General features: G+C 45.8%; 1 protein-coding gene across 5 annotated transcripts in view; it reads right to left on the minus strand.

Moving 5' to 3' along the window:
* The window catches only part of lamb2l (laminin, beta 2-like), a 178829-nt gene that overhangs the window by 105252 nt on the left and 60698 nt on the right, over nt 1-12879 (minus strand). For all 5 annotated transcript variants that reach the window (XM_072581753.1, XM_072581750.1, XM_072581752.1 and 2 more), the window contains 5 exons: nt 8426-8499; nt 6216-6404; nt 3869-3932; nt 2657-2859; nt 1973-2093 (listed from right to left, as the gene is read on the minus strand). In XM_072581753.1, coding sequence (XP_072437854.1) covers nt 1973-2093; nt 2657-2859; nt 3869-3932; nt 6216-6404; nt 8426-8499 — 651 coding nt within the window. The remainder of the gene's footprint in view (nt 1-1972; nt 2094-2656; nt 2860-3868; nt 3933-6215; nt 6405-8425; nt 8500-12879) is intronic.

Raw genomic sequence — 12879 nt, forward strand, 5'->3', positions numbered from 1 at the left:
ATACAACATCACCCATCACACTGTATCCCACAGGTATACAACATCACCCATCACACTGTATCCCACAGGTATACAACATCGCCCATCACACTGTATCACACAGTACACAACATCACCCATCATACTGTATCCCACAGGGTATACAACATCGCCCATCACACTGTATCCCACAGGTATACAACACCGCCCATCACACTGTATCCCACAGGTATACAACATCGCCCATCACACTGTATCCCACAGGTATACAACACCGCCCATCACACTGTATCCCACAGGTATACAACACCGCCCATCACACTGTAGCCCACAGGTATACAACATCACCCATCACACTGTTTCACACAGGTATACACCACCGCCCATCACACAGGTATACAACATCACCCATCACACTGTATCCCACAGGTATACAACATCACCCATCACACTGTATCCCACAGGTACACAACACCGCCCATCACTCTGTATCCCACAGGTATACAACATCGCCCATCACACTGTATCCTACATGTATACAACATCGCCCATTACACTGTATCCCACAGGTATACAACATCACCCATCATACTGTATCCCACAGGGTATACAACACCGCCCATCACACTGTATCCTACATGTATACAACATCGCCCATCACACTGTATCCCACAGGTATACAACACCGCCCATCACACTGTATCCTACATGTATACAACACCGCCCATCACACTGTATCCCACAGGTATACAACACCGCCCATCACACTGTATCCCACATGTATATAACATCACCCACACTGTATCACACAGGTATACAACACCGCCCATCACACTGTATCCTACATGTATACAACATCGACCATCACTCTGTATCCCACAGGTATACAACATCGCCCATCATACTGTATCTCACAGGTATACAACACCGCCCATCACTCTGGACCCCACATGTATATAACATCACCCACACTGTATCCCACTGCGCATGATGGACTGAAAAAAGCAAGGCCTGTCATTGACCTGACGGGAGAAATGAACTGGAAATCACTGCCAGGCTTCCACCTGTGTTGCACGTGTACCATGTATAAATGAACAATTAAATCACTGAGCTGGTTAGTTTCTCTGTAAGGCCCGACCAGGACAAAAGCAATTCACACTCAGTTTTATCAATAAACCATTGTGCCCACATCCACCACTTCCTCAGTAAGCTCATTCCTCACACGACCACCCTCTCTGTGAAAGGATTGCCCCTTATGTCTTTTTAAAACTTTTCTCCCCTCACCTTAAAATGTGCCCCCGAGTCTTGAAATCCCCCCTCCGAGGGAAAAGACAATGACCATTGACTCTATCTATATCCTTCATTGTTTTATAAACTTCTATCAGGTCGCCTCTCAACCTCCTACACCTTTCTGTATAACGCAAACCGTTCATACCCTTTGTATATGTCTGCGGTAAAGTGCATAGATTTGAGCTGTTGGCCCAGAGGTGTTATCATTAAACTGTTTAACCAGAGACCCAGAAAATGTTCTGGGGGCTGGGTTGGAATCCTGCCTCGGCCAATGGTGAAATTTGAGTTCAATAAACAATTAAAAAAATCTGGAATTAAGAGTCTAATGATGACTGTGAATCTATCATTGACTGTCAGAAAAACCCACCTGGGTCACTGATATCCTTTAGGGAAGGAAACTGCCATCCTGGCCTGGCTGACATGTGACTCCAGACCCACAGCAATGTTGGTGACTCTTCACTCCTTTACGGGCAATTAGGGATGGACAATAAATTCTGACCTAGCCATTGACACCCTCATCCTGTGAATGAATTGAAATGATCATTCCTGTCCCAAATGTTTGGATACCAGTGAGTGAGGGAAAGCATTCACCTGTGTCAGAAATTTAAACAGGAGGAGCGACTTCAGGTCGAGATGTGGAGACCAGAAAGTGAAGAGAAAGCTGTTCTTTGAGAAGGAGAGAGGAATTGGGAATCTGTCGAACCTTTGCAAGCGTGTGGGTTATCCACCTCCGCTGGTCTCCATGGCAACTCATGGTAGAAGTTCTTGCACTGCTCGCAGTTTAACCCTTTGGTGTTGTGCTTACAGGTACACCTTCCATGAATCTGAGCAGAACAGTGGGGAGAAAGCAGCCACAATGTTACAATGGATGAAATGTTCCGAGGGGCAGGGATTCTCACCGAGATCAAGGCTGAACTTCAGCTGCACTAGCCATTCTCTGGCCGAAAGTGAGGACTGCAGATGTTGGGGATCAGGGTCTAGATTAGAGTGGTGCTGGAAAAGCACAGCAGGTCAGGCAGCATCCGAGAAACAGAAAAATCGACGCTTCAGGCAAAACTTTCCTGATGAAGGGCTTTTGCCCAAAGCGTCGATTCGCCTGCTCCTCGGATGCTGCCTGACCTGCTGTGCTTTTCCAGCACCACTCTAATCTAGTCATTCTCTGGTTACACCTCCTGCCTCCACAGAAATGTACCTTGTCAAAATAAATGCAAAGATTTCTCATCATGGGTTGAGAAGGTTTTGGTGGTACCTTGCTGGCTCAGAAGAACCGGGTGGAATCACACTCATCCCGAAACATGACTGGTTGACAGAACCTGCTATTCACTCAATCTACGGCCTATAGGATAGTGACAAGAGGGTTACAGGCATTAGTTTGAAAGGGTCTTACCATTCCAGGCACTCCTGCTTGAACCCCAGCCACGGGAGAGCACTCTGAAGCATGGCCATAGCAGAAGCAGCTGCCACGGACCACCAACTCAAACAAAGCATAATAATATTTCTGCAGAACCTCCATCCGCCTGTCCAGCAAGTTGTCTCCAAGAGTGTGCAGCTTGGTGAAGTGTATTTTCAAGTTAGTAATTCTCAGGAGATCTGGCAATAAATGAGATCACAAACAAATACATGACAGAACGTGGAGACAGCTCGCTCCATCAGCCACTCGGTACTGTGGCACAACTTCTCCACCCGCAAGTCTGAGGGAAACTGTAGCTCTCCCACTGCTCCCTACCCCTTGGCCCCATTGTCCCGCAGTCAGATGACCCCAGTGTGTTCAGGTGGCAGAACAACCAGGGCTGTGAGGAACACCAAGTGGTCGTTATCACACGGTGAGTTGTTGTTGAGATCTGGAACATGCTGCCCGAGAATGGGAGTACGGTTAATTATTAAAAGGAAACGTTTACACGGCAATGGGGTTCACAATGATGGGCCAAATGGCATCTGACTGTGCAACATGATTCTCTGGCCCGGCGCACACCCAGTGAGCTGGAACACTGGCCCAGTGCACACCCAGTGAGCTGGAACACTGGCCCAGTGCACACCCAGTGAGCTGGAACACTGGCCCAGTGCACTCTTCCACCAGTCCCAGCAGACCGTCCCTGGAGCAATGGTCACTGCTGGCACTGCAGAACACCAGCAACATGGAGGAGACACTGGATCATGATCAGTTTATGGAGCCAACAGCACTCAGGGTGTAGGAAAATGGGTCAATCTGAAGGGGGGTGTGGGATGGCACCAAATCAGGAAGTGTGAGATATCCATCCTGGGGGCAGGGGAGGCTCCCAATGTGCTGCAGAGTCTGTTCCTCTGTCTTGTGATATGAAGGGAAGCACATCGTTAATGAGGGCTCACTGAGATAGGACAGGATGTTCTTCAAAGTGTCAGTATAGACTCAATGGGCTGAATGGCCTCTTTCCGTGCTGTAGGGATTCTACAATTCCATGATATGATTCTATTCAAAAGCTACTTTATGAAATGCTGCAACAAAATTTTGATTCCAAAACCTTTCAAACTTCGATATAAAGCCAGAGGGTGGCATGGGAACCTCAGAATAAACTTTGTAAAAGGAAATCTGGCTGGAAACATTGAAACTCCATTCTCTCACCTTGAATCTCCAGGCTGTAGGGATCAGCCACTTTGATGGCAGGATCGAGCACTTTGTAAATAACCTGTGAGAAGGATTTACAGATCCATTAATCAAAAATCTTGTACTGATGGTAAACAGAGCATGTTTTGAGATCAGAGAATCATAGAATCTCTACAGTGTGGAAGCAGACTATTCAACCCATCAAGTGCACACTGACTCTCTGAAGAGTATCCCACCCAGACCCATCTCCCCCCAACCCCTTACTGTATCCCTATAACCCTGCATTTCCCATGGCTAACCCACCTTGTTGTTCTTGAGATGGCTCCAATAAACACAAGAAAAATATCCCATAGCACTTCCCAACCAGTTAAGCTTGTTTTTATGTTGTCTGATATCACAGATATGGGGCCCTACCTTGAAATGTGGGACTCAGCACTCAGTGTCCCAGGTTCGATTCCAGCCCTGGGTGACTCTCTGTGCGGAGTTTGCACCTTCTCCCAGAGTCTGTGTGGGTTTCCTCCGGGTGCTCTGGTTTCCTCCCACAGTTCAAAGATGTGCAGGTTTGGTGGATTAGCCATGGGAAATGCAGGATTATAGGGATAGGGTAGGGAGGTGAGTCTGGGTGGAGTGCTGTTCAGAGGGTCAGTGCGGACTCAATGGGCTGAAAGGCCTGCTTCCACACTGGGAGGAGCCTATGGTTCCACTCCTGGATCTGGAGAAGCAGGCTGACAAACATTCCAATCTGCTTCTCAGAATCCATTCTCGGTGAGTGCATTCGAGGCTGTAATCCTGAACATACACTGTTCACTCAGCAACAATTCAACATGTTTAAACCCATCCCATCACCTGTTTCAGGGACAGATGAAAGATCTTGTTGTGGAAAATTTAAAAACTTGGAAAGACCTGAGGTTATATTTTAAGCCACACTGTTTAATTTTCCCTTGGGCTGTGGAAATTCAGATCTAATCATCACAATGTCTCAGCAGGATGGATGCGGCTTGTCAAGAATCTGAGGGATGATTAATAATTTTCCTTTACGTGAGAGAGAGAGCTGTGAAACAATCGGGCGATGGGAAATCAAAACTCCTTTCTTGCATTTTTGAAATACGTCATCACACTAAAGCAAGCCAAGAATTTCCCACAATAAACCCCTGAGAATTACACTGAGGGGGTACTGCTGCATTAAAACACCAACGTCCATTTGCACAGCAAGATCCCACAGGCTGCAAGGACTGGCTGGCCCATCTGTGATTGATCCACTTGGTTAAGAGAGGAATGTTGATCCAGGCATCAGGAGGAACTGCCTCTTCTGCCAAAGAGTCGAATGTTAACTTTTTTTTTTCTCTCTCTCTCTCTCTCTAACAATATTGTCAGATCTGCTGAGGTTCTCCAGCACCTGTTTTTGTTTGGAGGGAAGCTGGTAGTGTATCACAGGCTCTTCCACTCAAGAGGGTGAGCATGATCTCAGTCAAACACAGCCTCAGACAAACATCAGCTACAGCAGTGCAGCCCTCCCTCAGCACTGCAACATGTTCACAAATCTCTCCAGTACACTAAACCCCCAACCCCCTAACGCAGGGGTGAACACATTAATCACTGACCCCACCTGGCACACTGACCCAACTCATTTCACGGAGATGTGAGAACATAAATCCCTGTTCAATCCCAGGAGGAAGGCAGCACCATGGAGCTCCTGAGGCTAGGTGTGTGGCTGTATCCCTGAGAAATGCCAATCTTTGAGAAGGATCTCATGGCTGTTTCTGTCCTCCTTGCTCTGCATGTCCACCCCAGAGGACAGTTATGAGTCAGCCACATTGCTATGGGTCTGGAGTCACATTTCGGGCCAGACCAGGTAAGAATGGACAGGAGGCTGGAAGAACACAGCAAGCCAGGCAGCATCAGGAAGTGGAGAAGTCGTCCACTTTGGGTCCAAACGTTAACTTTGATTTTTCTTCACAGATGCTGCCAGACCTGCTGAGATTTTCCAGCAACTCCTCTTTTTGTTTCTAATTTACAGCTTCTACAGTTCTTTCAGTTTTTATTGAGTATTCCATCACACTCCTGGCTTGTGCCTTGTCGATGATGGACTGGCTTTGGAGAGTCAGGTCAATTACTTGCCACTGAATTCTCAGCTGTCAGAGAGAGTGCAGGTCAGTTTTTAACGTTGATGGATTGATAAATTTGCCAGGGTGTTTAAAGAGGAGCTGTATCAATGTCTTCCAGTTTCAATCAATGTGTATTGGGATCAGAAAACTGAGGCAAAATACAATATCCCTCAACCATTTACTCAGACACCTGTTTTCTCCCTGCCTTATCCTGCAAAGCACAATCGGACAGAGACTGAACAGAGCCGCTGGGGACCCACCTCACCGTCTGTGGATGGTTCGATATCTGAATAACGATGCTCACAAATAACATCATCGATCCTCCTTAGGAGGCCCGTGGGGATATGAGGGAAGGAAACTGTACAGTTGAAAGCAAAGTAACGATACACTTTCCATGTCCGGCCAAAGTCTGAAGATCTCTCAATGTACATGGCAGCTGGGCGAAATGTCTAATCGACAGAAAGGACAAAATGATCAAATGAGACGGCCACAGCATTTTTTTCCACAGCATTCAGCCCGAGGCTCATCACAGGAATATGATCAAGCACAAACTGTCACCAGGCCATGCCAGCTGATACTAAAACAGCAGACCAACACCTCAGACAAAAAAAAAGATGATTTTAAGGAGCATCTTAAAAGAGGAGAGAAAGAGGGGAAGGAGAGGTGGAGATGTTTAGGGGAAAGTTAAAGCTCAGGTAGCTGAAGTCACTGCCACCAAAGGTGAGATTCCAGAGAGAGGTTCAGGAGAAACAGAGACCTGAGCTCAGGCAAGAACCTGAAAAGAAGGACAACATTTTTAATATGAGCAGTTGTTGAATTTGAAAGCAATGCATTGCATCTTTAAATTTGGATTAATGCCATTTTTAAGTGTGTAACAGGGCTTTAAAATATCTGCTCCATGTCAACAGCACAGCTCTTTCTACATCTTCCTCACTTTTCTCTGAGGAGAAAGTAAGGTCTGCAGATACTGGAGGTCAGAGTCAAGAGTGTGGTGCTGGAAAAACACAGCAGGTCAGGCAATATCCAAGGAGCAGGAGAATCGACGTTTCAGGCATAAGCCCTTCATCAGGAAGGGCGTATGCCCAAAACATTGTGATTCTCCTGCTCCTGAGATGCTGCCTGACCTGCTGTGCTTTTCCAGCACCACACTCTCGACTCACTTTTCTCTGAGTCCACACCCAGGCTTAACCACTCAAATATAGCCAGCATCAATTTTAAAATGACTCAGAATCAAACACAGAGTAATTGAACACTACACAATATAGTTCACGGAGCCTATGGTGTGATGGACAAATGGGCGTTGATGCACTTTAAGATGTGAACAGTGATGTTTTACATAAGTTAAAGTCAACATTTCTCTGAGCTGTCTCTGTAAGCTTTCAGTTCATCCATCACCCAAAGTTGAGGACCTAGGCTAAAGTAAAATAACTTCAGTTTAAGCAGCTTGAGGCCTGGCATAAACTCCAGTCAGGAATGTCATCAATCCACCAAGCAGCATATGTACTGAGATGGTATTTGGTGAAGATTATTATGAAGAGCATTTGGTGAGGACATTTGCAAAGGTATATTACTGAGGATGTATGCTGAGAGCATTTGCTGAGAGATATTACTGAAGGCATTTACTGAGGGTATTGTTTTGAAAGTTTAATACTGAGTGTATTTGCTGAGGGTTTGTTTTGGAGATTTATTACTGCGTGCATTTGCTGAGTCAGGGTGAATCCTGATTATTGAGTGTTATTTTTGGAACGACCAACCAAGTGCCAGCATGGTAAGGTGGGACGGTGTTACTAATTAACAGGTCCATTGTTGGCTCCAGGTCTGGATAGAAATACTCCTGATCAAAGACTGAACCCGGTCTGGAGCACGGCCCAGAGTTGAGGGTGTGTTCAAATCATTCACACAGTAAACCTTGCCAGCTGTACTGCCACAACAAAGCTAGCACCGCAATACAGTTTCCAGAATAATTAAAACATCATTTCCCTCCAATTTATACGATTAATCTTCAGTGAATAATCTGAGCAATAACTGATCCTTCATTACACACAGCAAATACTGTCAGTAAGAACTGATAGGAATTCCCCTTGGTAAAGCCCCTGTGGAAAGGAATTCACAGTGAGCAGTGGAGAAGTTGCCCCTGCTTTGTTAAAGTCAGCCCCCTGCACAGACTAGTGACTGGAACATGGGCTGGTTCATCTTTCAGGTCCTTCAGAAATGAAGGAGATCAAAGATCCATCATACAACCAGTGGGGGAAATAATGTTGCTTAGTTAAGCTTTAAAGAAGCTGGTTGATTATTTTTCTGCACAATTATTTCGAGTGAAACTGACTGGGTGTGTACCGAAACAAACATTTCTTTAGAACTTTTTTGTTGAAAGCACCTTTAATGTTGAGTTAGACGATATTGAAAGATTGTGCTGAGGTTCCAGGCTGTATTTAAGCAGCCCTCCCTTGCCCTGACTTTTCTCTCATACCTTGAATTTCATGATGAGGTGCGTGAAGTGGAATTCAGCTTCGAGGTCTAGCTGGATATTGACCTTTTCTTCCCCTGTGTGTGGAGACAAGACACAGTGAGATGGTGACTGGCCACAAACAGGAGACAGGAGACACCAGGGGAACAATCCCCTTGAGGAAATAGACGTCGGCTTTCACTTGGACACCCACTCAGACAGCCCGGGGTGGGGGGTTTATAACATATCAACATCTCCCAAGGTGCCCCAACCAGCACCAAAGAGAGTATTTAAAGAGGTGACCAAAAGCTTGGTCAGAGAGGCCGGGTGAAGGTGAGAAAATTCATAAAGCCAAAGTACAAAGGGATCTGGGAGTGCTAGTCGAGGATTCTCTAAAGGTAAACATGTAGGTTGAAGCTGTGATTAAGAAAGCAGATGCAATGTTGTCATTTATCTCAAGAGGGTTGGAATGTAAAAGCAATGCGGTGCTAAGACTTTATAAAAGGCTGGTTAGCCCCTATTTGGAGTACTGTGTCCAATTTTGGCCCACCCCTGAGGAAGGGCATACTGGCACTGGAGCGTGTCCAGCGGAGAGTCACAGGGATGATCCCTCGAATGGTAAGTCTAACATACAATGAACAGCTGAGGATCCTGGGATTGTGTTCATTAGAGTTTAGAAAGTTGAGAGGAGATCTAATAGAAACTTACAAGATAATGCATGGCTTAGAAAGGGTGGATGCTGGGAAGTTGTTTCCATTAGTTGGGGAGACTAGGACCCGTGGGCACAGCCTTAGAATGAGAAGGGGTCAATTTAGAACGGAAATGAGGAGACATTTCTTCAGCCAGAGAGTAGTGTGCCTGTGGAATTCATTGCCGCGGAGTGCAGTGGGGGCCAGGATGCTAAATATCTTCAAGGTAGAGATTAATAAATTCTTAATCGCACAAGGAATTAAGGGATACGGTGAGAGTGCAGATAAGTGGCGTTGAAACGCCCATCAGCCATGATTGAATGGCAGAGTGGACTCAATGGGTCGAATGGCTTTACTTCCACTCCTATTTCTTATGGTTTTATTAGATTACTTACAGTGTGGAAACAGGCCCTTTGGCCCAACAAGTCCACACCGACCCGCAACCCACCCAGACCCATTCCCCTAACACTATGGGCAATTTAGCATAGCCAATTCACCTAACCTGCACATTTTTGGACTGTGGGAGGAAACTGGAGCACCCGGAGGAAACCCACGCAAACACGGGGAGAATGTGCAAACTCCACACAGATAGTCGCCTGAGGCCGGAATTGGACCCAGGTCTCTGGCGCTGTGAGGCAGCAGTGCTAACCATAGAGCCACCGTGCCACCCATAAATGGTCTAAGAGAGAGAGATGAAGCCTCTCAGGAGAGAATTCCAGAGGGTAGGGACCAGACAGTATGCATTACCAAAACAAAACAGACAACTAACAAGAAAAACTCTTGGCCCACAAAGCATGCCCCTGTCCCTGAGCCTCAAACCAGTCACTAAATCTCCATACCAGAGTTTTGTGAATTTCAGCATTCTTCATCCAATCTCACGTCAACACTGTCCAAACCTGGGCAATGTGATCTGTCCAGATGGGATTGCTGTGATCACCAGGAGTACAGGAATTACTCTGCTCAGGTTTCACCAGGCTCTGCCAACACGTCTCCCCACAACAGCCGCTTGATTGGGACAGAGTGAGGTAGTAAATCGAGCACCAGCTCATTGTTCTGCTGCCTCTTGGTCACTGTGTACCTCAAGTGTTACTGTTAGCTACACAAAGGACATAGTGTTCAGTGCGTCAGAGTAACAATCACAAATATAACCAGCTCAAGAGATCACTAACACACAGTCTGAAAACTGATCCACTCTAACAAAGAAATTCTGTCTCATCACATGGACTACAATTCCAACAGTCTGATCAGATTTTTCTTTCTGCCCTTCTCTACCACTAGCCTACCTAACGAACTTTCTTTAATGTTCATCACCTTCCTTAGTCCTGAACCTGGCCAGGATTCATATAGCCACTACCGAATGTCACTACTGATACAGGGAGCTCGAGTCAGAAGCTGGGTCGACAGGACAGATTTCGAGGGATAAAATACACTGGAACCCATTCCAACACCAAAAAGCAATGGTGCCGAGGAGGCTGAGAGACAACTTAATGGAGGGTTTTAATTTTACAAAGATTTATGTTGACTTGGATTACCCAGGTTGGATAATCAATTTAAGATTTTGAAAGCATGGAAACAGATGGGAAGAAATGTATTTACACTGAGGCTTGTTAGGAACAAGGAACACTGTGCCATGGAGATTGGTCAAGGCTGAGACAGCTCTATCCAGACAGAGCAGTTTCACATTAGCAATAGGGGTGTGGACTGGGGAGTGGGGCTGAGGTGAGGGAGAGAGGAATGGGGCTGAGGTGAGGGAGAGAGGAGTGGGGTTGGAGAATGGGTCCTTTGCAGGAGCGAGGGGGGAGGTGAGGCAGGGATTTTAGAATTACCATGGCAAAGAACAGACCCAGGAGCTGGAAAGTCCCTGCCGTTTTAGTTTGAAAAATCTGACTGACCATCTGCCATGTCATCAAACTAAAACACTCCAAACAGCCTGCTCAATTCATTCAGAGACATTGCCTTGTGTCAAAATTGTCAAAATGAGCATTTACAGAACTCAACAAAACCCCTCATTTAAACACGCTGTCAGTTTAAAAACAAGTTGTAATTGCAGTTTATGTGCCTTTAACCGAGACTAAATATCAAAGATGCTTCATGGGGCTGTGTGCAAAACACAACATCATCCCAAAGAACGAGATATTTGTCAAAATATGAATCAAAGGCTTGGGCTTTAGGAGGACAGGAAGTGAGAGAGGTGGAGGGCTTTAGAGTGAGAATTCCTGAGACTAGGATTCAGGCAGTGAAGGAGGGTGGGGTGCTCAAAGGCAGAAAATTAAAAAGTATGGTTTATTGCTGCAGGAGAGGGGGAGCAGAGGGATTGAAGCACAGGGATAAACGTTTTACGTTTGAGGCTTTTGGAGGCCAGGAGCAGGTGGTGAGAGGAGAGAGATTGACAAAAGACATGACGGGCAAATTCTTGACACAAAGGGTGGTTCACATGTGGAATCAACGTCATGAGGGAGTGGTGGATGTGGGTATAATTACAGCATTTAACAGACATTTGGATAAGTACATGGATAGGAAAGGGATGGATATGGGCCAGGAGCAGGCCAGTGGGACTAGTTTAGTTTGGGATTATGGTCAGCATGGACTGGTTGGACCGAAGGGACTGTTTCCGTGTGGTTTGACTCTGTGACTAAGATGAGAAATGTTCCAAGTAAGAGGTTAATGTATGAGGGGAGTGCAGGTCCCTAAAAGTAATAGACAGAGGGTGGAGTTTAAAGGAAGAAATACTAGGAACCTGTTAGAAAGGATTGCGAGGGATCTAGTGGTGGTCGAGTGGTATTAACGCTGGACTGTAAATCCAGGAATGTTCCCAGGGAATGTTCTGGGACCTGGGATGGAACCCCACTACGACAGATGGTGCAATTTTGATTCAATAAAAATCTGAAATTAAGATTCTAATGATGACCATGAATCTACTGTCAGGAAAAACCCACCTGGGTCACTAATGTGCTTTAAGGAAGGAAACCACCATCTTTACCAGATCTGGCCTACATGTGACTCCAGACCCACAGCAACGTGGTTGACTTTTAACTGCCCTCTGGGAAATTAGGAATGGGCAATAAATACTGGGCCAGCCAACAATGCCCTCATCCCATGAATGAATTTTTTAAAAAGCATTGTGATAATAATGGGAAATTTTAATTTAAATATAGGCTGGAAAATCCAATGTCAAAGGTAGTGATGAGGGGGTTTATCAAATTATCTTACGGCGTTTCCTTGAAGCAGCATGTTCTGGAGCTGACCAGGCAGCTAGACCTGCTACTGTACAACAAGATTAATTAATAATCCCAGAGTGAAGGCACGCTTAGTGAGCAGCAATTGCAATGTGATGTGATTCAGTTTGAGGAAGAGAAAAATGAGTCCACGACAAGTGATTCAAACTTAAAGAAAGGGCTTATGAGGACCTGAAAGCAGAACTGGTTAAAATGAATTGGCAAATTAGGTTAAAGGTAGAGATGCAGGAGCAGACATTCAAGGGAGGATTTCAGAAAACATTCCAATGGGAAAGAGAAATTCCAGAAGATTGCCCACTATCTGTGGTTAACCAATGAGGTTAAAGACCATAAAGCCATAAGACATCGGAGTGGAAGCAAGACCTTTCAGCCAATCGAATCCACTCTGCCATTCAATCATGGCTGATGGGCGTTTCAATTCCACTTACCCACACTCTCCCCGTATCCCTTAATTCCTTGCGAGATTAAGAATTTATCAATCTCTGCCTTGAAGTCCTGGCCCCCTCTGCACGACATGGCAATGAATTCCACAGGCACACTACTCTCTGGCTGA

Source organism: Chiloscyllium punctatum, chromosome 12 (genome assembly GCF_047496795.1).
Source record: "Chiloscyllium punctatum isolate Juve2018m chromosome 12, sChiPun1.3, whole genome shotgun sequence".
NCBI lineage: Eukaryota > Metazoa > Chordata > Chondrichthyes > Orectolobiformes > Hemiscylliidae > Chiloscyllium > Chiloscyllium punctatum.